Source organism: Lutra lutra, chromosome 13 (assembly GCF_902655055.1).
Source record: "Lutra lutra chromosome 13, mLutLut1.2, whole genome shotgun sequence".
Classification (NCBI taxonomy): domain Eukaryota; kingdom Metazoa; phylum Chordata; class Mammalia; order Carnivora; family Mustelidae; genus Lutra; species Lutra lutra.
In genome coordinates this window covers 42,922,016-42,949,143 of record NC_062290.1, presented here as the reverse complement: position 1 = coordinate 42,949,143, position 27,128 = coordinate 42,922,016, and the positions used below count along the sequence as shown (strand labels likewise).

Sequence of the window (27,128 nt, the reverse complement as noted above, 5' to 3'; positions counted from 1 at the left end):
TTTTTGTATTTTTACTGGGTTGCACAGCAAGAGTTCACGTCTTATACTAATGTGTGCTAAGTAGTTGCATTCTGTATAGACCGTTGTTAAAATAGCAGTAATGAAGGCATGTTAGATCGCAGAGCCCCAGTGGTCTACATTTTGTTTGCTTTGACGTTAAACTCAAATCTGTTTCTCTAACTGTGACTCTAATTACTGCAATTGCATGGCAGAAAAGTTTGCTTTGTAGGTTGACTTTTATGAACAGTGCTTGTGTGTTTTCTGCTGTTGCTCTCAGTGTTTCATGAGCAGGCAGAGCACTTCAGTTGCATTAAATAATTTTGCACAATCAATAAGTTTTTGTGTTTATCTTTGTTGTTTCTTTGATGTGGCTTCTAGGATGCTGCCGGCAAGGTACTGGACCGCTGGGCCATCATGTCTCGAGAAGAGGAAATCATCACCCTTCAGCAGTTTCTGCGGTTTGGAGAAACCAAGTCCATTGTGGAGCTGATGGCAATTCAAGAGAAAGAAGGGCAGGCTGTAGCTGTACCATCTTCAAAGACAGACTCAGACATAAGGACTTTCATTGAGAGCAATAATCGCACCCGGAGTCCCAGCCTTCTTGCTCACCTAGAGAACAGCAACCCTTCCAGCATTCATCACTTCGAAAACATCCCCAACAGCCTTGCATTTCTGCTTCCATTCCAGTACATAAACCCAGTCTCGGCCCCACTGCTAGGATTGCCTCCAAACGGGTTACTGTTAGAGCAACCGGGACTAAGGCTGCGGGAACCAAGCCTTTCCACCCAGAATGAATACAATGAGAGCAGTGAATCTGAAGTATCTCCCACACCTTATAAGAATGATCAGACACCCAATAGAAATGCCCTGACCAGCATTACTAACGTGGAGCCCAAAACCGAGCCAGCCTGCGTATCTCCCATTCAGAATTCTGCCCCAGTCAGTGATCTGACCAAAACTGAACACCCAAAAAGCTCCTTCCGGATTCACCGGATGAGAAGGATGGGTTCAGCCTCTAGGAAAGGAAGAGTGTTTTGTAACGCATGTGGGAAGACATTCTATGACAAAGGTACTCTCAAAATTCATTATAATGCTGTTCACCTGAAGATCAAACACCGATGCACCATCGAAGGTTGCAACATGGTCTTTAGCTCCCTCCGAAGCCGGAATCGCCACAGTGCAAACCCTAATCCTCGCCTCCACATGCCCATGCTACGAAATAACCGAGACAAAGATTTAATTCGGGCCACATCAGGAGCTGCCACCCCCGTCATAGCAAGTACAAAATCAAATCTCACACTCACAAGCCCTGGCCGGCCCCCAATGGGTTTTACCACTCCCCCACTAGACCCCGTCTTACAGAATCCTCTGCCTAGCCAGCTGGTGTTTTCTGGGCTAAAGACTGTACAGCCAGTTCCTCCATTTTATAGAAGTTTACTCACTCCAGGGGAAATGGTGAGTCCTCCAACCTCCCTCCCGACCAGTCCCATCATTCCAGCCACTGGTACCATAGAGCAGCACCCCCCACCACCCTCTGAGCCCACAGCACCAGTACTGATGATGGCCACTCACGAGCCCAGTGCTGACCTGGCGCCCAAGAAGAAGCCCAGGAAGTCCAGCATGCCTGTGAAGATTGAGAAGGAGATCATTGATACCGCTGATGAGTTTGATGATGAAGATGATGACCCCAACGATGGTGGAGCTGTGGTCAACGACGTGAGCCATGACAATCATTGCCACTCCCAAGAGGAGATGAGTCCAGGCATGTCTGTGAAGGACTTTTCTAAACATAGCAGGACCCGGTGCATTTCAAGGACTGAAATAAGAAGGGCTGACAGCATGACTTCCGAGGACCAAGAACCTGAGCGGGACTATGAGAATGAGTCTGAGTCTTCAGAGCCCAAACTAGGCGAGGAGTCCATGGAAGGGGATGAGCATATTCACAGTGAAGTGAGCGAAAAAGTCCTGATGAGCAGTGAGAGGCCTGATGAGAACCACAGTGAGCCCTCTCACCAGGATGTCATCAAGGTGAAGGAAGAATTCACAGATCCCACTTACGACATGTTTTACATGAGCCAGTATGGACTGTACAATGGTGGGGGAGCCAGCATGGCAGCCCTGCATGAAAGTTTTACATCGTCTCTGAATTATGGCAGCCCTCAGAAGTTCTCCCCAGAAGGAGACCTGTGTTCTAGCCCAGACCCCAAAATCTGTTACGTGTGCAAGAAGAGTTTCAAAAGCTCCTACAGTGTGAAGCTTCACTATAGGAATGTTCACTTAAAAGAGATGCATGTCTGCACGGTGGCTGGCTGCAATGCTGCCTTCCCCTCTCGCCGAAGCAGAGACAGGTCAGTAAATCTCCATTGGCTGCTCCTGCTGGGGGTGGAGGGTGCCAGTCATGCTGGACTTAGCATTAAAAAAATCCAACTGAGATGTTTTTGATGCACTGTAAAGATTGTCTGCAGTGACCATGAGATAACCAAGCTGCCATGCTCATGAAGGATTGTTGCAGTTGGTGCTTGTTATGACTAAGCATGCAGAATCATGTGCCATCTTACCCAGTAATGCACGCCATTTTTCTCTGTGCTCTGTGTATGTGTGTGTGTATGTTTCCCCATGCATCTAGGTATGAATAAGTTAACTATGTACACAGTTCCCTGCTTCCTCATGAAGCTTCACGTAGAAGCCGCAGCTTCTGTTATATATATTTCTGCTTTGCCTTGTGGCTTTTTAATTAAATCAATATATTATCTTCATACACACATATTTATCCAATATAGAAACAGAAATTTACGGATGGAAAGAACCATAGGTCCAGGACATCGAGACAGCCTGCATCTCCGTAGGTATAACCAGAAATGTTATCATTCTTACATGAGTATTTAGTGTGTCCTTGAATTCTTGTAAGAGTCATGAAAATAGCGGAAGAAAGTGGGACCAAAATAATTATTTAATGTGGGGGAATGGTATGGTGGGTAAGGTATGGGTTTCTTTATTTTAACTTCACGGTATCTTTGAGCGCATCTCTAAAATACAGTCTATCGTGGGAATTATGCACAGAAGGGGAGGCATGCATATACTTTTAGGATCAGTTAGAATATATTATGTCCAGCCTTGAGATGACATCAGACCTTGGCTATGTGGCTACAGCTCTGAAACAGTTGGGTTTAAACAGAAGCAGCTGGACTTAAACCTCCAATGTTCTTTTTCAAGCCTAAAGAAAATGTAATATAAATGGAATGTGTCAAGGTGGTCAGTGGTGGGGTAACACAGTCATCCTACACTCGAGATAAGCTTGCAGGCAGATCATTTACATAATACACCAGCCCAAACCAGAGTCACACACCAGTTAATTCTTCCTCTTCTGTCCAGTGTGGCTTTTTGGTGTTACGCTGCCTTTTAAAATATTTTTAGAAAAAATTTCATTACATGGTAAAAATCAGTATAGTGGAAGAAACAGAATTAACTGGAAAGTTTCCAAATAGCCATCCCCCAAATTCTCGCACTTAATCATTGGGTTGATCCTTTGACAAAGTAACAGAAAACAAAAGTACCACTGAAAAGTGGCAACCTGCTTCTAGAATATTCAGTTTTGTTCTATGCATTTAAAAGATAAATCTTTTTAAAAAGAAAAGTTAAAAAAATATTTTCCATAGTACTGAAATGCAAGAGGCCCAGTCCATTTAAAAGCAAAATTTCTGAGAAAAGTAAGTGGCTCTCTTTATACTCAACATGCTCAAAACATGCTTTGAAGAAAAATCTGTATTCTCTAAGATTTCACCTTCCCCGGCCTTCTCTCCCATGCCCCTTTGCCATGTTCTGTAAAAACAGTTTACAGTCACAAAGTCCTTTTCAGTTCTGAGTTACCAGTTCACAGTACCAGAATACAGCAGATAAGATAGCTATAATTTGAATAATAAAATATACTACTCGACACACCCTCCCACCCCCAAGTTTGTGAGCAATACTCATTCTTTTATATTTGAAATAGTGCACTTGTGACAATGAGGTTAATGCATTGGATTTTTTTTTTAACAAAAATAAAAGACTCATGAAAACCTGCATAAAATATTTATGGAAATGGAGTGTTTGAAGACAAGCCAAAATTTAAGCTTATTTGCATGAATTCCTATCACAGTTTTAGTTGGTTTGCTGAAAATACTGCAAGTCATAACACGGGCATAAATGGCTTTGGGACCAAAAGGCTACAACACCCAAAGCATGGTGCTTTCATTTATGTCAAACCACTAGAAAACATAAGCACTTGTGTTTTTATGTCCTAATGCGTAAGGAAGTGCTGTTGAAAGGGTGTTTTGTCTAAGGAAAAACATTTATAAATAGCAGGAGAATATTTCAATCTCCATTTTTCTAAGGATTAGGAGCTTGGCAGATGACTAGCCATATGGAGATTTAGAAGAAGTTTCTAAGGTAGGGTAACTGGATGTTCTAAAGAAGCAGAGTACAGATACTCTCCCATGTGTCTTCAGTCACACAGGAGATAGCAAACCTCAGAAGACAGGTGATGCATTTCGTTTGGGTGAAATCGCACATCACAGCTAATCTTTATAATTCTGGAGTTGTGTAATACGTGATAAATGAAGAAAAAGCAAACCATGCAAAGGAAGCTTTTTGACTCTGCCTTGAAGTTTTGCTTTTCAAGAATGCTCACATTTTTGGATCCCAGGTTAAAAACTTCTCAAAAACTAAGATGCTTTAATTTTGACATTTTTTCCCTTTAAAAAAAAGTGTTCATCCTTGTTGAGTCTATGACTCAAACCACCACACAATCAGAAACAGCAATGCCGCTGGGGACACTACCTCTTCCTGCATCTCTGCAGAGTGAGCTCACACATAACCAACCTCCCATTTCAGCCAGTCACCATCACTGCTTCCACTCCTTAATCTCCTGTTTCACAGAGCCTCTTGGACCATATCTCCAATCTACCACTTGGACTCAACCTTCCCCCTTTCTCTTCACTTTTGCTGTATTAGTCATGAGAGCCCCAGGAATCTGGTTCTTTGCTTTTTTCTTCTTCTTCAGTTCACGATGAAACTAAGACAGATTTTCTTACCTTTCTCTGAGCCAACAGACGTTCCCAAACAGAAACCCTTCTTTGCCTTTAATCCTGCTGTCCTCAGGCCTATTTCTTTCCTTTCCCCAGAGTCTTGATTCATCCATCCTTGACTCCACAATGTCTTCCTTGTGCAAATAAAGCATTAGAGGGGATTTCGAGTGGGGGTTGAAGTGTGCAAGGCTACAGGATGTGTAGTGATAAAACTTACAGAATAACTCTCTTCCTTCTGTTTATAAAAGCAGTCTTCTTGTCTTTGGTCTTAGAACATCTTACAGGAGTGATACCCAGGTCTTCTTGGCTTTTTCCAAAATGGCTATACACGAGGGAATTGCATTTTTGGTCTTCAAATAGACATGTTAGTAAGATATAAGTAGAATGATATTAAATAATGTGTTTAACATTTTGCAATGAGAGATGTCCAGGTCTTTGCTCATGGTCTTTCTAGATTTTATAAGATCAAGTTGAAGGCTTTTTGAAAAGCAAAAATGTTCTTTGTCTAAGGTCATACAAAGGGAGAAGCTGTGGCAGTGGGGGAGAGGGGGTTCCAGGCATGGTTTGTTAGGGCTGAAGATTCTAAGCACAGTGTTGAAGGTATCCTTTTTTTTTTATACAGTTGTGACTGAGTGTGAGTGTAATAAATTCAAGAGCAAAGAGGACCATTCCACACTAATGATTGAGAGCAATGTACACAAAGATCAATTTATCTAGTCACTAGGTGGCTATTGGAATCATTTTCATTCTGAGTTATGGAAGTGAAATGTATATTATTGTCTCTGTGAAGAACTATGGCACGATAAGGTGATTACTAAAGTGTTTAACTATAAACTGATAATGTGGTGTAGTGTTAGACCTGACGCTCTCCTAAACATCCATCCTTCCTTCCTTCCTCCCTTCCTTCCTTCCTTCCTTGTTTATCCCTTGACTTTTCTGCTACTAACATACTGTTCTTTAAAGGATCAGGAAGCTAACTCTCCGTTTTGAAGTATGCACATGAAAAACTCCCTGGGAAGAAGAAATTATAACTGGCTTAAAGCAAACCTAGTCTTCATAAAGGAAATTTTCTTGGGAGACATGTTGTAGTCAGAATTAGCTGGGCCTAGTTTACCTTTGGTCATTTCTCATCATCTGTCTTGAATTTCCATCCCGGGGCAAAACAGTCATGGATCACCTGTATATAAGGGAAGCCCATTTATAAGTAACATTTGGTTTGTATCAAAACAACAGTAACAACAACAACAACAATAACAAACAAATGCCCTTCAGTCCTCTTTCCTAGAATTTCTTATCATTTGCTAATACCTTAAAATCTATTCATACCTGTTTTAGTGATTGGCAATGCTAAAACTCCCTCAAGTAAAATGAAGACTTTGCATACAGAAACAAGGTGATCTGCCCAGAAAGAACTGTGTGTCCCTTTGTTTTACGTCTTCCATGGTCTTTACCATCTTCATTGCTCCCTTCTGAGAACACCAGCCACTGATGGCCAAAGTTTGTCTTAAATTTTATTAGAAAGGTAAGCATGTCTGTTTAATCTTCAAGGTGTAGGAAAGATGATGCAGCCCCATGAATAAATTTAAAAACAAAATAATATTTGCTTAGGGTGATTTATAAATAAATATGAGGCAACCATTGGTGCCAAGTGTGAACCTTCTCTTTGATTGCTAGTTAAATCAGTCCAGATTTAAACATGTAAACTTCTTGATTTGTATGGAGGAAGACATCTGTATTTGGTTTATTAAAACCTGCTGATGTCTCCAGAACTAAATTTGTTCCTATATAGGCCTCTGGGTAGCTGTAGCTAAAAAGCAGAGATGTATAGTTTTTGCCTGTCTGATTACCTGACTTCCAGCCCTGTACAGGTGTGCAGGAATAAATTAACATGAGCTACCTCTGATGAGCCACTGCATACATTAACGACAGAGGTGAAGATGCGAAAACGTGCTACCTGCCTCCTGTTATCACCTTCTCAGCGGCAACATCCATTTTTTTCATCATTCTCTATGTTTGGAAACTTAGAACTTTTCTAAAGAGAGATTTTCAATAAATGCACATGATTTCACTACCTTCAAGAAATGAGCCACTTAGCACCAGTTTGAGGTAACTATTAGTATATTTGCCTTCATATAATTAGCCGTCAAATACAGCGTGTTAATTTTCTTCAAGTACAAGAGAACATTTTAAGGCATTTCATTTCCTATAAGTTTGCCAATCAAACTGAAACTCTCCTTTTCCAAAAATCTTTTATAAAGTGAAGTTGTGCAGGTCCTCTGACACTTAAATGTTGAGGAAGAGATTTTCCCTCCTTTATGCTATTTGGTTTCACAATAGAAGCCAGCAGATCAATAGGTCTTTTGTACTTATCTCCATTACTTTCCATCAAAGGGAAACAAACAAAATTAATCCCCCTTCTGAGTAATTGCTAGTTGTGCCCTCCTCAAGCAAAACTTTGGTAGTAAGATAAACTTCGGTGTCATTCCTGTCTCTGGGGTTCTTTTTGTATACTGGAAGAAGAGCAATGAGCAAAATGGTCTCCTTGTATCATGGGGAGAGACTCTGACAAGCCTAAAGTGAGCCTCGGATCTTCCTAATGATCTCCTGCTGGCCCAGCTGGATGTAAGACAAGCTCATTTAAGCCTCTGCTGACCTTTCACTCCTCCACTCCTAGAACCACACCAGTCACTTCCACCGTCTTCCAGACTGAGTACCAAACAGACAACACAGCTGAATGGTGAATGAGTGACAAAGAGATGTTTACACATTTCTATTGATGAGTGTTACATTAAATCTCTTATCAATACATAACCTCCTTCGCACAAACACGCTTCCTATGCACTGCTTATTCTTATTGAATAAGGAATAAGAATTCCTCTCTTTGAAAGGAACAGGCTGTTACTCTTGCCAGCATTATCTTAAAAATTCAGGTAAAAGTTGCACTTAGAACAGAATGCACATACTGAGCTCACAGGCAGTATTTTTCACGATTGGCAACATCTTGGAAGGGTCGTCTTCCTGATTTCCACCTCTTTGGGGCCTGCCACCATCTATCTGACCCCCTGATAGACTTCACTGGTCTGGTCATAATTATTCTTCTACATAATTATTCAAGATACTTGTTCCTGTAGATAATATTTTCTTTTTAAAAAACGGAGGCCATTCACACTGGAAGTGTGAATTAGCAGTCGATAGTATCAGTGTTGTCCAGAGTGGTTCTCTCTCAGGTGAAAGGCTTCTTACCAGCTAGCTCTCTTGCTGTGCGTGATCATTTGTTGTTGTGCTAAGAGGAAGGGAGACTTTCCTCTCTCTGCTGAAATTTCTTAGTGAAGGTTGGGCTAGAAAGCATTTCTTTTTCTTTTTTCTAAAGCCTCAGAAATAATTTAATGTTTTTGCTCTAAGACTCCCACAAGCTTTTCAAATAAATGAATGTGGCAGAATATGAAAGGAGTTGACACTTGCCAAAAAATTACAATGTCATAAAGAAGGGATTTGGTAACTTCAGTTCTTAAGTGCCGAGGGGGGTGTGTGTGTGTGTGTGTGTGTGTACATGTACATGCATGTGTGAGAAAGGAGCGGGCTATGAAAGAAGAGGAAAGACTACTTTGTAGGAAAGGACAATTTTTCTTCAGTTACTTAACATAAAACTACACTTTTAAAAAATACCTCAATTTTATGTCCCAATGCAAGCTGCTTGAATTAAAACAGAAGTTGTAAATTCCTGGTAAAAAGCTGTTATGCCTGAAGTGTTAGTGATCTTAACTCTAGTACTTTATGGAGTTTATTACTTCTTTTATTAACTAGGGGGAAAAATGTTACCCAGTTCTAGGTCAATTCTTTTTCTTGCTTGCTCTAATTATTTTGACTTTACCTTGGGAAAAAAAAAAAAGCCAAGTGTTTTCAGCTGAACATATAAAGTGATGTTTCACTTTTGCTAGAGCATTTATCAATCTGAATTATTACCAGCGATTCAAAAAATATGCTAACGTCCTAATCTAAATGCATCCACATAATGTATATGTGTGTTTATACATAAACATCCACATAAATAAGAATATCAAAAGACAGATCATCCTTAATTGCCAGAACAGACATGTTCATCTTGGAAAGTAATGTATGAAGTTACTTTATCACATTGATGGGAAATAACTGGATTTTGTAAGTAAAAGGAGACAGATTGGGACAAAGAGCATGACGGACGCTCAGAAGGCAGCCTCTTCGGTCCGATGGCCAGCTGAGGGGGGCCGCTCTGACTCTGCTGCCTTTTTAGCCCACTCTGTCACTGAGGGGGCACTGGTGGGTCAGTTCGCTCACTAGTAATTGTGTTTTACAGACTTCTAAAGCAATTGGCTCAGTCAGTCCCAATTCAATAAAAGTGGAGAGCAAGAGAGAGAGCACTTTTGTTCTATTTTTTACTTGAAATTATTTCATTCAGCAGTCTGTCTTTTTTATTACCAGGACTTGACATTAGCACTCCAAGCTATATTAGCATCCATTTCAGCAGTTCAGTAATGGTATTAAAAAAACACTTAACTTCAACGGTGAATGGTTGTATGACAGTACCATAAAAAATCCACATTAAAAAAAAAACTCATGTATTTGTCCCAGCAAATTATTTTTCACTTGTTTAACCACTTCAAAACTATGTTCTCGTGATGGTTGTTCACGAGGACCGTCTTATTCTCAGAAGCAGCCAATGGCGCTGCTCTGTCGATTAGGGAACTGGGGAAAGAGGATAGGAAAACCGGTAGGGAGAGGGTGGGTAAAGATGCTATTTACCCTGTAGTTAGATTACCTTCCATTCATCAGCAGAGATAGAATTGGCAACCTCAGAGCACCCAAGGTGAAATTCTTGGATCCTCATACATAGCTGGGATTTGATTTTGAACCCAACACTCTCCAAACTTGGGAGCAAAGCCTAACTACTTTGGCACTGCAGTGTGCTCATAAATGACTACATTAGATTCTAAATTTTGATTAAACATTCAGTAATTAATCAATGGTAGACATGAAGCAGTTGGCAAGGTCCAGAGCTGCAAAATGTTTAAGACATAAAACATTACGAAGTAATTAGAATATGCTCCTTCAAGAGAAGGATTGCCTTCAATAAAGAGGTAAATGATAGCATCCTGTTTATTGTGGACGTAGGCAGCCAGAGCAATATGATAAACTGCTGGAGATACACATATCAGTAATCATCCACATTATTAGTGCCATTAATCATAATTCCAAAAATATGACAGCAGCAGCCAACTTTTTGACCAATTTTGCTTCTGCCTTTTGGCCATTATAACTTTGCTAATAGACTGCAGAGCTCCTGTGCGTGGCCATTTGCATTGAGAATAGAAGGTTAATTATATTTGAGCTGCTGATTTTTTCTCTCCTTGGAAAAGGCTTAGCACTTTGACAATCCCAGGAGCTCACTGTTGTTAAACCAGTAAAAGTACTTTATTGAAATTTTCTTTGTTGGTCAGGAATGAGGAGATGTTTCAAATGAGATATAAGCGCCAGGGATAGCTGCTAATGTCTCTTGCTCCAAAGTGATCCTTGGGCAGCAAGATGAACTCACTGGTTTCTTTAGATCACTTTGTTCTCTCATTTCTCTTTTGCAGGTGGGTAAAGATTTCAGCACTATATGGAAATCCCACTTGATTAGTGGTAGTCTCGATATGTAGAACTGAGAAGTTGGGGGTTATGGCTCATAATATTGAGAGAAATCAGCAGATATTTTAACATAAAATTCTGCTTTCCCTATGCTCCTGTGAATAAAAAGTAAAAATAATTTCACAAAAATTGAGTGTTTCTAAAAATTGAGATGTTTAATGGCCTATATAGGTACATTGCTGGTGAGTTAACTGAAGTTTTCATTGGTATGTTTGACATTATTTAACCAAGAACACAAATTAGATTTTGCACATTCTTTTTGTTCATGTATCTTATTTTTTTAAGATTTTATTTATTTATTTGACAGAGATCATAAGAAGGCAGGGAGGAGGAAGTGAGAGAGGAGGAAGCAGGCTCCCTGCTAAGCAGAGAGCCCAATGCAGGGCTTGATCCCAGGACCCTGGGATCATGACCTGAGCCAAAGGCAGAGTGTTTAAACCAGGCGCCCTTGTTCATGTATCTTAAGTAGTTTCATTTTTAACATAGAATTCCAGATAAGGCCATAGCTAAATGATAATACTGGTGGTCTATAAAATTGGGAATCTCTAAGAGTCCCAGTCTTAACTTTAAAAGATCTTAAATTAACCATTTTAATAATGTAAAACATTTTGAATATTTGGTCTTAGGAAGTATTTCCTTTGAAAAAGATCTCAGAAAGAAATAGAGGTTTCACATTGTACGTATTAAAAAAGAATGCTTATTTTTTAAATGGCAGAAATTTTTCAAGAGAAAAATGTGTTCCTATTATTTTAGACATAGGTCTTCTACGCTCTTTATTAAAGTCAGACCATTAACACAAGGGTTGGAAGATTTGAGGTTTAGTTCATCCAGGGTGTGTGTGTGTGTGTGTGTGTGTGTGTGTGTGTTTATTAGAACTCAGATTTGTTTCATTCCTTAAAAGACGTCAGTGTTCATGGCCTTTTTTCTTCCCACCAACAGTAGTAAACTGAGCACCATATGAGCTGCCTGATTGAGAACATTTCTGAATGCTGTGAAAACATAACCCTCTTCACAGTGTAGCACTCCTCTCACGTTACAATGCAACAGGTACCTACTGAATTCAATCAGCACCCTGGAGAAGCCTTGATGTGTCAGATGCAACTCAAAAGTAAAATGGTTAGGGAACAGGGCTGTTGGATATCAATTCTACACTTAACCTGAGCATCCGGCATTTTCCATCTACCAATCTGCCTTCCCAAATGCCATTACTACATTAACATTTTTTATGCATTCCACAGCAATGACAAATTGTTTTCTAACTGTAGCACCAGATTTAGTATGCGAAAGACACGTTTGCCTCTGCCAACAAACCAATAATTCTCACTAACATCTTCAGAGTTACAACATTTATAAAGTTGCAAAGTGGAGTAAACAAACCATCTGTTTGGCTTTTCCATATATGTCATGCTTTCTTATTAGCATATTACGATTCATTTAGTAAACAAATTTGGTGATTTCGTTCACGTCAAAGTTAGGTCGGAAGCTTGAAGATGATTAACATTGCTGGGACATGCACATTAATACATTGCTTCCTCGGCAAAGTTAAATGGCTTCTCAGGAGAATCGCCCCTTGTTGACAAGATGAGACTGTCAATTTTGTTTGCCTGCCACATTAGGGGCCGTGAGGGGATGGCAGGCTCAGAGAGAGGGGAGTCATGTAGGCAGCATAATTCACTGTGAATTGAGAAAAGAAGTCTAATTCTGATAAATGGTCGACCCCAATACATCCTACCTGTTATTACAACAGACATGCCGTATCTGTGCAGTAAATTAGCTAAACCCCTAAAGAGTTTGGTGGGAGCTTATCTTCAAGTGAATAATTTGAATGTAGAGGGAACTGTCTGCGTGACCAGTATGGATGATTTGTTTTATATTGAAAGAGATTGAAGTGACTGAATTTCATAGTTTTAATTTGCAAGAATTTGCTTAGCTTTTATTTCTTACATTTAATATGTACTTCTTTTGTTTTATTTTGTTTTTTCTTGAGCATTCACTAAAACTGTACATTCAGTTTGTGTGTGTGTGTGTGTGTGTGTGAGCTAGAGATGGTTTTCAGCTCTTCTGGAGAGGGTCTTTAGATAATTGCCTATAGAACAACTACTAGTTTTGCAGAAATGTGTACTATCAAAAAATGTGATTTAACTCACAGAGCTGTAAGCCTCCTACCATTAATACAAAAATTGTGAGGAGTTAAATACAACAGATAATGTCAGAGCAATCCAGATAAGAAGAGAATTAATGAGGGGCAGAGGTTTTAATTTTTCATTTCTGTGGATTTGGATAGATGATGTACATTTCTGTTCAGGAGTATTGTTGATGCAGTATCCCACAGTACATTGAAATCTGACATCTAGGTTTTTCCAGAATGGTTATAAATTTATTTCTCTATCATATATGCATATGTATATAAATACACACACACACATACACACACACCATTTTTTTGGTATCTATTATGTATACATCATAATCATTCTGGACAGTGTAATTTGAGGTGTGTGTGTGTGTGTGTGTGTGTGTGTGTGTGTGTTGAGTGGCAAAGCAAGAAAATAAAGACAAAAATTAATCCAATATGGAGCCTCAATTCTATTGCCTGAGATATTGTAATTATTTATCAAGTATTTTGTTTCACTGAGTTTAGAATGCTTCAAAACTGATAAAGAATTAAGATTTAGATGTTGAACTTCTCATGTAACCTATGGTCTGATTCACCATTCACCATTTTGACTACTACATTCTGATTTTCTAATTTGAACATGAAATTTTTCCTTTAAAAAAAGTTCCTTCCCTGTATATCAAAGTCAAAGTTAAAACCTCGAAACACTTTTTCTTTTAAGTGTTTTTAACTTTAATTTTTACAAGTCAACATTGTATTAGTTGAACTGGGCATTGGAACAAGAGAGACATGAAAAAGGAAGTGCCCAGCAAGACTTCTTTTTCTCTCTTATTTTCTCTCACTTTGTATTTGTGTATTTACTTAGCTGTGTTTGATTAATTTGATGTCTTCTGTGGATGCATAGTAAAGTTTTCTTTATTTTTTTTAATTGAGATATAATTGACATAAGTAAAATTTTTATTAAAGAAACAGAAAAAGAATGGTGTTCCACTTTAGTCCAGGAAGAGTACTTCCACTCAGCATTTCAAAATGTTAAGTTTGGTTTTGTGACTTCTCCTATCCAAGGCGTCCTTACTTTTTGCTATTAAGGATAATCTTAGTTTTCAAAAGGCATTTTGTAAACTCACAGTGTGGAAGGTGTAGGAAAGAGTACAGAAGCTCAGAGAAAGTGGTTGTAATTCCAAGCAAGCCCAAGTTACAGGACTGTGTCATGCCTTAATCTATATAGTGTTTCTGTGTACACACTAGGTTATTAATAGGGCCAGAATTACCCTTTGCTATATTACCACTGCCTTTTCTTAAAGATTCTGTTACATGGTTCCAATCTTGGGATCATTGTTTTCTCTTCTACAGTGTATTTTGGGAAAAGCTTCTTTACGACTCATGCATATTATTGATAGAAGGCAAATAAATGTACTTTCAAGTATCTCCTATGTGTAAAGTATTCTACTTTACTTCAGGAGGCTGGAGGTTGAATGAGATTTAGTTTGTAGTCTTGAAAGTGACCATCTTGGGGCTACATTTTGGACTCCTCCCTTAGTGAGTAGTACTGTCTGTATTCATTAACACCAGATCCCTATTTAGACCAGATCCTTACCCTTTCTGCCTAGGAACTCATCTTCTCTCTCCATCACCGTCATTTTTTTTTTCCATGAGAGGAATATACATTTGCGTATCGGCAGCAAGTATCAAAGCAAGTAGAAAGAGCTTTCATGATGTGTATGATCTTGTATCATATAATAAGTTTGAATATAATCTAGATTTTTGCTAAAGATTATTTCTCTCTCTCTCTTCTGGAGATAAATATTCATAATAAGTCCATTTCTAGGAAACCCATCTGTCTCTGGAGAACTCAAAATTGGGTTCCTTCATAGATTGCTCCTTCCACTTATTACATACATCTGCAACACTGCTTCTTCTCTGAGGGCTCTTTCTCCAATTTCCAGCACTCTCTGGCCTTCCTCCCATTTTAGAGTCCTCTTCTCTCCATCTGATGGACAGTAGGCATGAGTTCTTTCTGTGTCTCTCCCACCTTCCCTTTCTTTTTACCTCTTTAATTTTGCTGATCCAAATGAACTTATAAATTGCTATTAACCCTAGGTCTTTGTATTTCCTCACGAGGACAGTGTTTTATGACAACTAATGGTTTGGATCGACTGATTCCAGAGTCCAGCAACTGGTCTTTGCTAAGATCAAGTGCTGCCTTCTGTCTACTCTGTAGAGGCTGAACCTAACCTCTTGAGGAACAGGATCAGTACTCTCTAAAGACTCTCTTCTTTCTCTCCTCCTCTCGTGTTTCCTCTTACCCCCCAAACATTACTATGTGAGTTTGTTAGAAAATCTCCCAAGCCTGGTATCACGAGGGTGAGTGAGCAGACTTTCCACAGCCTGTTCTTCCCATCCCCACTTCAGGAGTTTTGCATATGGTATTTAGGAGGATTATTAAACAAAAATGAAATAGATTAAGAAATGAGCATAAAAGAATCAATTCTCTGGAACTGTGGTTGCATAATGGAAATCGACTACCATGAATGAACCCTTGTACTGAAGTTATGAACAGCAGGGCTAATGCACTGCCATGAGTTCATCTTTATTATTGCATTACACCTGAATCAATTGATAAAATAGCCTTTTTTTTTTTTTAAGCAAGGGATGGCACTTAATTGAATAAAAGTCAATGTAATTATATTAGCAGAGGCCAACAGTACTGCTGACAGTGGAAAAGGGACACTTTTGAACAGAGTGCCAGAGCTGGTCTACACATTTCTGCACATCGTTTGGTTGACAGATATTGAGGGCTGGTACATCATCTAATTAGATTACAGATTTCTGTTGCTGTAAGTGAGAAATGAAGAGAAACATCTCTTCCTGGTAACATATCAGTAGAGATGTGTAATTTCACAAGTCATCTTAGGAAAGAAGTGTCCATCTGGGTGATCCGTGTGTCCTCTTGTCAATGTTAATTTATTCTTCCTTATTCAGTGTGTCTGGATGTGACTGCTGTGTGTCTGGCTGCTGTTTTCTCAGCAGTGAATCTAGGAAGTGGTAACTGCAGATGTGTGAGAAGCAACGGAGTTCTAGATTACAGTCGTCACAAAATGTGTGCTTGTAAAATTAAGAAAGTGAGGAGGGTGTTACAAATAATAAACAGAGGGGTAGGCTTTTGCGGGCTACTTACGGTTGGCAGTTTGTTTTATCAATAGAGTCATAGGATGCAGTGTAACTCTGTTTCCACATCCTTATAATAAGTGTGGGGGCATCACACCCGCACGTCAGGGTGGAGACCGCACAGTAGGTGTTTCCTGCACTCTGCTTAGCAACCTGCACTTGGAGTCATCTGCCATCTGACACCCAGGACAAGGGGAGCAACAGTGTCAGAGCAGGGACCGTGGGGACAGCTTCTGTTTATCACTCACATACTCCCCCCCGCACCCTGCATGCATCTGTGTAGAACTCATTTATGGATGATAATGATGCTGTGAATTTGGTTTATCTTAATTCGATTCATGATTTTTGGATTATACAGCTGATCTGAAAATCATCAAGACAGCATATGAGATGATCGCTTAATGACAGAAAATGATTTTGTGATCAAAACATTTTAAATCCCTATTTTATTGTTTAAGTTTTTTTTTAAACCAGATGTCTAGAATGTGAATTTGTTTTCTCTCTCTCTCTCTCTTTCTCTCTCTTTCTCTCTCTCTCTGTCTCTCATTCTTGCTTTCTTTTGTGATCGATTTAGCAAAAGATTAGAAAGCTGATCTTATTATCACAAGGTAAGCTCAGCCTTCCTAAGTGCAGTGTGGAGAGGGCTGCTCCCCTCTACCCCTTAACTCCTGGAGTGCTATATATTGTCTTGTGTGGAAAGGTGGAGAAGTCTTTTCCTACCTTTCTTGTCTCTGAGGCACATACCTCTCAACCATCTCTAAGAAATTTGCCATGCTTGTCACCAAATGGAGTGACTCATTTTGGTCTTGCATATGTTTTAATTATAATCAGGAGGTCTGTTGAATGTTATACTGGCCATTCTAGGTCATTTCTATTATCACAGTTACTTCTTCAAGATGTAGAGCTTCTGCCATTATCGAGAAGCTTTTATGTATCTGTATATTTATTTATTGGTTTATTTTTTGGAAGGGTAGCCTCCAATTTAGGTGCTTGTCAAATATGTGAGCCTTTGCAGGTGGAGAGAGGTATATGCCCAAGGGCACTTTAAAAATAAATGGGGGATGTAAATACAAAGGCAATGTTTTCAGATAGATAATAACATATCAGGCTTTGTAAATCATGACATCCCTATGGATGCTGGGGGACAAATCCTATCTTTGTTTCTTTTTTTGTTTTCACACAAGCAAAGCACTTAGTAGAGTAAAAGTTTTGCTTGTCCAAGAAGTACAGATGCCAGTTGTTAAAATAGGGGGACTGTATATTGTGCTTGATTTTGGGGGTATTTATTGTGTGTATCCTTTTCTTTTTAGTCCTTTTGTTTTTTTCTGTTGTTTAGTGTGATTTTTTTAAAGGTGGTTGGGTTTTGTTTTAAAAAACAATTTCTATTATTCAGGCTTTGTTTTAAAGGATTACATTTTAAAGGTTGAATTACTCGATGAAAGCATTTTCAACAGTAAAATGCAGCAGCTTCTGAAAATGAAGCACAGTTTACTAGAAGGTTAGTTGAGATCCCAAATTATTCTGAGGAAAGGGATGTATGATACAGTCTGCAACCCTATTTCAAATTGCTAATCTATAAAACTAAATTTTTTCCTTCCTAAAACATGAAATATAGACAGGTGAGGGGGAAGATGTCATTGTGTTTTAAAGTTAAACTGAAATTATCTAGACCATTTACTTTTTTAAAAAATTGATCTTTTTTATACCTCTAAATGAAGTACTGTAGGCAAAAAAAGCTTGGTTTTTGGTTTTTTTGTTTTTTTCAGGTGTAAATTCAAATTATTCAGTTTAGATAAGCAGCATGTTTCCATTCTTTTGCCCTATTTAATATATGTTCTGAAATCTCTGCTGTGAGATTCTCCGCAGCTGGTGCTGCTACCCAGGAAAGCTAAGAGTATCATTGAGAAAAAGGTGCATGGGTTTGCATTCATCCTACCATTGAGGAATTGTACTCTTTTAAAAATTACGTTAATGAAAGGCTCCCCTTATTGCATTCCCCACCACCACTTATTCCCAAATCCTGAGAATGTAGGGAAATGTTTGCTTTTATAATGGTGTAATTAGCAATGAATGTGCTTATTTGATGCCTGGTGGAAGCTGAATCAATTTTAAAATGTTCTTCTTTTTCTCACCCCTCCCCACTCCCTGTACACCTCCCCCCCCCTTCCCTCTTGTTTTCCTAGACACAGTGCCAACATAAACCTGCATCGCAAACTGTTGACCAAAGAACTCGATGACATGGGCCTGGACTCAGCGCAGCCCTCCCTTAGCAAGGACCTCCGGGATGAATTTTTGATGAAGATCTATGGTGCCCAGCACCCCTTGGGGCTCGATGTCAGGGAAGATGCCTCCTCTCCCGCAGGGACTGAAGACTCCCACCTGAATGGGTATGGGAGAGGCATGGCAGAGGACTACATGGTCCTTGACCTGAGCACCACCTCCAGCCTGCAGTCCAGCAGCAGCATCCATTCCTCCCGAGAATCCGACGCGGGCAGCGACGAGGGGATTCTTCTCGACGACATCGACGGGGCGAGTGACAGTGGGGAGTCCGCACACAAGGCCGAGGCCCCTGCCCTCCCGGGCAGTTTAGGGGCCGAAGTTCCAGGATCTCTGATGTTCAACAGCTTGTCCGGGAGCAATGGTGGGATCATGTGCAACATTTGCCACAAAATGTACAGCAACAAGGGGACTTTGAGAGTGCACTACAAAACTGTGCATTTGCGAGAAATGCACAAGTGCAAAGTCCCCGGTTGCAATATGATGTTTTCCTCTGTGCGAAGCCGAAACCGGCACAGTCAGAACCCTAATCTCCACAAAAACATTCCCTTCACTTCAGTAGATTAGGCTCAGAACGGACACTACAGATGCCAGCTCTCACCAGATGGCCTACATATTTGAACTGCCATAGTCAGTGTGTGCTTGTGTACTTGGGTATGTGTGTATGTGTGCGTGTGTGTGTGTGTGTGTGTGTACACATGTACGCCTCTGTGTCTACATACACACACATGCATCTTTTCTTTAGATATAAAAAGATAAACACTAGGTGCTTTTGAAATTGTTTTCTTTTTCCTTTATAGTTTTGGGAAAGGGGTGGGAACTTTAATTTGGGAGTGAAAACAGAGTACCCTTAAAACACACATACACACACATACACAAAGTGTGCAACTAGCCCAAATTCTGAAAGAATAAGAATTCTCGGTCCTCTCCAGAGGGACAGTTTGTTGTACCCATGACTGTTGCCTGCAAAGAAATAAATAAAAGGGGAAAAAAAAGAAAAAAGAAACAAAAAAGGAACTTCTTACAGTTGTCTTTTGTGAACTTTAAGGTTTTGAGAGAATCTTCAATTAAAGCATGGCAGATTCACCTGTAAATATTTAGCCTTGAGAGGCCAATGATGTAAAGCAATTGTATTGATGGTTGTTTAACTCTTTTGTTTAATTTTTACAGTTACATCCAGCTGTTAGATATGCAGGAGAAAAATAGTTTGCTGGCTAGCTCTATTCATTTATGTTAGCATTAATGCACATTTTTTTTTTTTTTTTTTTTTGAAGAAAAACCATGGTCTTGTTTTTACTACCTGCTAGATAGTGATAAAGAGGTGCTGGCATGCTTTACAGCACAGATCTGATTTTTTAAAATGTCCTGTACTAGTACATAAATCCAGTCATGCACTTTTTTCATACACTACAAGGGGATGTGTAATATCCATGCTTCTTTTTTTATCCTTAAACTATTGCCATACTTCAAGTAAGTGTCTTTTTAAAAAAATTCACTTGTATAAAAATGGTCTGGTCAGTATAGGGCACAAATGCCAAACAAAAGTATTAGTGTTAACACAAAACTGCCAACTTTGCACAAGTTTCCAGAAAAGAAAATACAATTAGTCACTCAACATAACCACAGGCCAATTTGCCGGCCACCAGAAAACCGCTTTAAAAAAAGAACACTTGGTGATTCTTTCCAGTGCCGAATGTTATTAGAATCAACATTGCATCCTTCTTGCTTATATGCTAAGTTACATAAAAGGAAAACAAAATTATGTGGTGTGAAATAGCGAAGGCATTTACTCTTCAGAGGCAGGATAATATTTCAGGATACAAAAGCCCAAGTTACTCACTATGGAACAAAGCTGAAAATAGTAAAAGTGTTGAACACTCATTTCCAAGGACCTAACCCTTCTCCTTTAAAAAGAAAGAAGTAAGTCCGCACTGGGTTGGTCTGTTGTATGGCTGTCTAATTTTTTGCAAGTTAGGCAGTCGTCCTATGATTCAGGCCCGTTTGATAGACAAAATCAAAAGACATTTCACAGCGGCAGTTACTCAGAAGCTTTGAAAACATGTGCTGAACTTGAATTGAGCAACACTCCTTTCTGAAAAGCCAGACGAAGGGGGGTTTAAAATAGGATCTCTCACTGTTGAGTGTTTTGTGTTTCCCCACATGATTTGTCAGAGAGAAATGAAAGCAAGCCTGAAACCCAGCAATTGAGAGTGAGAAAGAGGGGGAGACAATTCTCCAAACCTTTTTTGTTTTGTTTTGTTTTGTTTCCGATGTTTACACATGTTGCCTGAGCTGGTTAACCACATGGGCAGCCCTCAGCTACCACAACATACTGACTAAATGATGATATTTACTCAAGTTCAGTCTGCAGCCAAAACCATTAGGACATGCATTGCAGACTGTGTTTTGTTGTCTTTTTTTTTTTTTTTTTTTTTTAAGTGGAGGGGGGAAAGACAGATAAACAAGGAATATTTTGTCTAACAGTACACAATAATTTAAAGAGAATGTATTTCTTTTCTGCATTTAATGGCCTCAAACATTTCTCTCACCGGTCTCAAGGTTAGAAATACCCCCTTTGTTTGAACTTTGCATGTTGTTTCCATTTTTCATATGTTTTGTAATTATTTTTTCTATGTTCACATCAGCATTCACTTCCGTTAAATTTGCCAAAGGAAACTGTTAATATGTTTCTGTTGTTGTTATTATTCCTGTAGGATTTATTGTACCTCACAGTATTTATTGTTTCCAAAAATAAGCATCATTAGTTGAGGATTCAGTATTTTTATTTGTAAAAATTTCAGAAACAATAGATTCTTCAAGATAAGCTAGACTTGTCTAGAAGCTTCATCTTTTCATCTCCTTCAGAGGATACGATGGGGTTCGTTTAATTCGTTTGTTCTCCAGTGAGGAAAGACCAAAAGTATTCGCAGTACAAAAGAAACCATATCAAACACTATGTCTGTTAAATGACAAATGTTTACGGTAAAAAGCTGAGGAATTAGTAATAACCATTTTTGTTTTCTTGTACCTTTGAATTTCCCAAAGTCTTAATTGCTTTATTTTGGTGTTGTGTTAAATTGAATAGACAGAGATGTTTTCCTTTGTTTTATACCATATAAGACTATGTACAGTATGTTTGTGGAAAAATTGAACTAGAATAATGAAAGTTTGTTTGCAAACATTTTCGTCCTCTTAGCGTTCTCTGTGTTGCGCTGTTGCCCCACTACCAAATGATTCGAGTCAAAAAGGGTGGAAAAAATATGTTTTAGTATACCAAGAAGAGATTAGGGAGACACTAGCTTTTGGATTGTGATAGACTGAATTACACCTAGTTTTATGAAAATTAACACATTTTTATTTCAGTGATATTTAAAAGTTATACTCTTGGCTGAGCTATTAGAACTCATCTTGTACAGAATCAATGTTTAGTCTGTTTAATTTAATGTCAACTAAAAGGTCAAATAGCCCTCGTGAGTGAATTACATAGCTGTCAGCAGGTCACATCAGCAAATGAACTGGGCTTAGAACAAATGTTTGTTACTTGCCACAAACCGGGCTAATGTGAATAGCCAGTTAGAACAGCCCGGAAGTAATGAGATTCTCAAAGTAGAATTCCCCTTGCTCGGAAACGTGAATGTGTTCGCCTGAGATTTGTCAGAGAAACGGCCACGAGTCCTGGACAACTGGCTCTTGTTTTTAAGTGTCTCCCCTATTTGCTACTGCTTTTGTGCCTCAAGTGCCCAAATGTTATGGTGGCCTTCTAAATGGGTGAAAAACACTTTCTAGCATAAAGCCTATTTGCTTAAAAAGGGACCGGGGGAGTGGATGGAAGCAAAGCGGCGCCTGGACTTAACATGGAACATTATGGATTGCACAGGGCTTCCCGTCCCAGAGTGTTGCTTGTTCTCGGGTGTGTGCCTGTGCTCAGTGTTTTGACTTAGCTGTACATCTAGTTAGGACAGTGATCCCAAGGCTTACTTGCAAACGGGAAGGGAAAAGAGATCAGCATTTTAATCACTGGGCCCTTCGGCTTTGTCCGTTTTCTACTCGTTTGTTTTTTCGTAGGAGTTTTCTATGGTGAAACGGTTTCTCTCGAGCTGCATCCATTCTGTGCTGGCTGAAAAGGAAGGGCGATGCAGATTTTCATCCAAGCAGCTTTCCCCCATTTGATTGATTTAACCACGGTTTTGTCACAGGTAGAAAACGAGGCAGTATTATTAATGTGCATGTTTGCTAGCTGATGTCGAAACTTACTGTTTTGATCATTTTAAATATGTTTTTGTACATATCAGAAAGGCTGAGTCTGCTTTAGGGAACGTCTGCACGCTGCGGAGGCGACGGCAAAGAGCAAGAGAAGGGGTAGATGATGCGTAATTTGGTTTTAAAAATGGGATTAAGAAGCTCGACCCTCTTTGTTCTGCTATTAATTGTATGGAGATAAGTCAGCGCAATGTAATGCTTCTCAGGATCCTAGTCTAGCTGTCCAGTGCAGCCTGAGGCCTTTTAAAGGTTTGAAGGTATTAATGTTTTCTTTCTCAACATGAATAACATCTTTTTTGAAAACGTGTTTAGCACAATGGTGCCACTGTCCTTGTAGTGTGATTTCTTTGGTCATGAATTTCCAGGCCCTTCTAGTAAGAGGAGAAAGACACTTCCCTGGTTAACAGCCCTGTTACTGTATACATTGCTCTTAAAACAAAAACAAACGAACAAACAAAAACTTTGAATATACTAAGAATAGGCTGTTATTCCAGAGGCGTTCTCCCCATTTTACTCAGGAGAAACCAAGCACTAGATTCCCACCAAATAAAAAGTGACCTTTTGTTCCCCTTCCTAGGTACACACCCCAGATGTGTACCAAGCAAATGAGAATGGAGGCCATTGGCAATTAAAACATAAAGAAGCCGGGAACCAGCTTGGGGTGGACATGCTGCTAACTGCTAACAGTTGACCTGAGCAGTCCTAACTTGTGCTCAGTCTGTTAGCGTTGGATTCAATTGACTAACAGAGTAAATAAAACTCAGCTGTAATAAGACACACCACATCTGCTATCAAAAAAACAAACCATTCAGAAGAAATTTTCTTTTATCCCCCGTACACACTCCTTAACTTCTAAACAATTACAATAAATTTTATTCATTAAAAACTCAGAATATTTATGTCAGAGGATCTCGCTTCTCCCTCCCATGCTTTGTCTTTTAATGGGTATGGCCTAAGTGTGATAAGGAGGGCGATAAAAGGCAGGTGCCAAAAAGACTGGAGGGAATGAGTTTTTCCAAAAGCAGATTAAGGGGTACCAAGTAGGGGATTGATACTTGCCCTGGCTTAGGGTAGCGAGAAAGGAAAATGGTGAATGAACCCAAAGTGTGCAAAAGGAAGGTCTGGTACACTTGTGCCAAGCAGTGGGGAGAGCATATGATGCACCGCCCCACAGAGCTCCCTATGACCACGTGCACCGTGGCACCCCAGTCTGAGTAACAGGGGAAAGCAAAGACAGCTGCGAGGAAATACACGTTCCTTATGGGTCAGAATAGCCAACAAGGGCAACCGTGGAGGCTTTTTCTTTGCTTTTGGTTTTGTTTTGCGGGTGGGAAGTGATGGTGGAGTCCCTTAGGGAAGCAAAGAGATGTGGTGGGTCACCTAGGTTCTAGAAAAGGCTGGTGGTCAAACTGGGCTCTTAAATGTATTTTCTGCTTCATGACTTTTGCTTGTCCCTATAGCCATGATTGTAATGCCACTTGGCTAAAGACTTCTTGGTCAAAATGTGAACTCATTTACCTCCCTGTGAAGTATAAAAGTAACTCTTCTGTTTTCATGTTTTCCTGCAAAGCAAAAGCATGTGGCAGTCTTCCTTGTGTTAGAATTAAGATCATATCTGATGTGTCTCGGACTCATTTCCCTGTTCCCTGTAGTTGGAGAGTTGCTCCCCATAAATGGTAACTTGGAATTAGTATTTATAAATCCAGCTGTAAGAACAATGGGTGAATTAGTCTACAATCACTCCGGCCCAAACACCCACCCTTCCTTGTATACTTCCGTCATCCCCCGTCTTTCCACATCTTGCCCAAGATGATGCTTGCGGTCATGGGGCAATAACTGGACATCAGATACTGTCTTTTGGCATCTGCTGAAAACTCCAAATGCCTAATGATGGAGTTTTTAAAAAATGAGCATTTTTTACAAGTACACTGAATTGGATCAGCATTATCATTCATTATAATGCTAGATATATTTTTGAAACAACATCCTATAGTTGTTATAAAACTACCCTTATTCTTTTCTCAAGTGTTATTGTAAATTCATTTGACCTTTACTGCAAAAAAAAAAAATCTTTTTTATATAGAGTATCAAGACAAGGCTCAGTTTGTAACAAATAGTGGACCATTACAAAAGAGGAAAGGAAAAAGCTGGGGCTGAGCAGTGAGAAGCTTCAGTTCAATTTCACCTCATATCTTTCTAATAACTTACTTGTCACTTTATTACCTTCCAGTAATGTGAACGCTGCTGACAAGACTGTCACACTAACAGCAGACAACACCCTCTCCGCCTCAGCCCCAGCTCTCCTGGCTACTTATTGCCCTGGCCCTGAAGGGACACAAACTAATAGTGTGCTTTCCAGTTCAGCACTTGGCCATCAAATATAAAAGGATGCGTAATTGCCTGTTTATCCCTTGTGAGGGGGAAATGGAGTACAAGGGCTCGGCTTTCCCACTGAGTTCCCTGATGTACACACACATTCACAATTCTCCCTCTCTGTCTTTCTCCTTCCCTCTCCGTCTCTCCGTCTCTCCCTCCCCTCTTCCTCTTCCTTCTTGCTTCTCTCCCACTCCTCCCAACACACAAGTGCGCACCCGCACGCACACACACACACCTACTAAGCTACTTTGGTAAGCCCGAGGCTGCCTCTCCGATGCGCTCTCCAGCTATTAAATGGACAGTAACAAGATGACTCCTTAAAGGGTCAGTAGAGAGACCCTGTGACAGCATTCTTTGCGTCTTTAGAAACTAAGTATTGCAATTCCATGCCCACTCATTTTAGGAGAACTGGATGTGGCCCCCAGAATTGGAACAAAATTTCCCACAAGTCAGTGGCATAATGAGATCACCCCATATTCTGGAAGGAAAGCATTATAATATTTTCCTTTCCCTTTGCAAAGTGCATATGTTGGAGACAAGTTGGTTGTGCATGGTGGTAAAGAGTTGTTGTTCTTGCTTTGATCTAAATGCACACAGGTACCTTGAAATGAATACCTCTGCATCCACAGTGTAAGTGACAGCTTCACCATCGTTTTGTGAAACTGTACTGACGATCCCAAAAAAGTGGGGGGTGGGAGAGGTGATGGGGCTTCTTACTTTAATCACCAAAACAGGAACTACCCTAAATGTAAGAGGTAAATTCTCCACTTAGGGAGGATTTTGATAACTACAAGTATAGTGAGCTTTACAGAGACAAATGACTAGGGGGACAGAAGGGACAAAGGAGGAACACATGAAAATGTTGTATTCCAAAATACCTTGAGCCCAAATCACGTATAAGTAGTGGCTGCTGTTCTTGTATAGTGGACTGTTTTGAACTGCTAAACGGTGGTTGGAAAGTGGCTAGTTAGTGACTGAGTGAAGGCCAAGATCGATCTGTAGGTCCTCACGGAACCAGGGGACTCCGTGCCTCCTCCCCGCCCTCTGGCAGCGGGTCTGACAGAAGTTGTTGACCCCCACTGTGAATAGTCACATGGCAAATACATTTGTCAACCAAATGAGATGCGTGCAGGTGTCATCTTTGATGTGTACTTTTGGAGGGAGAAAAGCAGGAGACTTAGAGATAGAAAGCTTAACAGGTTTTTGTTGACAACTTTGTGTGAAATAATTTCATTAGCCAGTCTGAGGACTGGGGAGAGAAGCACTTTGAGCAAGGATTCTTGGGGTCAGAGAAAAAGCAGTTGGCTTCATGTTTAAGTTCCCCCAGTATGTATATATTACAATCATTTACCAAACATCTTAATAGAATCTTAAATGAATTAAAAACTCAGTTGCCAAAATTGCACAGAATCTGCTAACTAATATTAGCTTTCCTCCTTGAATTAACAGGGATGCTTGAGGACATTTCCAATTTTTTTTTTTTAATGCTTTTTTCCTTAAGGTTTAAAAAGAAAAAGAATCTTTGAAAGGAAGGAAGAGCAGAAAAAGGTATTTTAACAAAAAATGGAGAGAAGTAGATAGTATAAAAATATATTTCTTGAAGAGAGAGAGTATCTAAGTGCTATACCAAGACTTTATAAGGCTTCTGTTGCCAAATGTGATGTTGAAATAATGCACAACGAAGACGGCGAATCAATCCATTATTAACCGGCCCTGCCCACTTCCGCTGCGGGACCCGAGGACTGAGAGGGGACTCTAGGGAGCCCCTGGATATGTGGGAAAGCCCCTCTCACCTGGCCCGGCAAGGCAAGTGTTTTCCAAAAGAGGGGGAGAAAACCCCAGGCCTCTTGGTAGTCCCAGTGCAAGGTGAGCTGACCCAGCGGGGTCTCAGTGGGAGCCCAGCTGCCTGCCTTTTCCGTGCTGGGAGACGAAGGCTCCCCCGCCCCGCCTGAGAATCAGTGCGGTAGCGGAGAAGCATTGATTCAAGAGGTATAATGCGCTGAGTTAATAGGTTCACTTGAGATGTATAAACCAAGGTTGATTATTTTTTTTTCATCTAGTACTCAATTTGGAGCGTTTTTGCATGTCTCTGTACAGAGTAATCCATTCCTTTCATTGCCTATCTTAATCTCCCCTGACTTTTCCATTATCTTTCCACTCCCGCCCTTTGCTCTCCTTCCGATCTCACCGACCCCCTTAAA

General features: G+C 39.9%; 1 protein-coding gene across 38 annotated transcripts in view; it reads left to right on the top strand.

Moving 5' to 3' along the window:
* The window catches only part of BNC2 (basonuclin 2), a 428,074-nt gene extending 407,331 nt beyond the window's left edge, over positions 1 to 20,743 (top strand). For 28 of the 38 annotated variants that reach the window (XM_047699778.1, XM_047699771.1, XM_047699775.1 and 25 more), the window contains 3 exons: positions 379 to 2,348; positions 2,781 to 2,846; positions 18,198 to 20,743. In XM_047699778.1, the coding sequence (XP_047555734.1) occupies positions 379 to 2,348; positions 2,781 to 2,846; positions 18,198 to 18,858 (2,697 nt within the window). In that variant the 3' untranslated portion in view covers positions 18,859 to 20,743. The other 10 variants (XM_047699784.1, XM_047699776.1, XM_047699800.1 and 7 more) reach the window with 9 other exon arrangements.
* Positions 20,744 to 27,128: the final 6,385 nt, after the last annotated feature.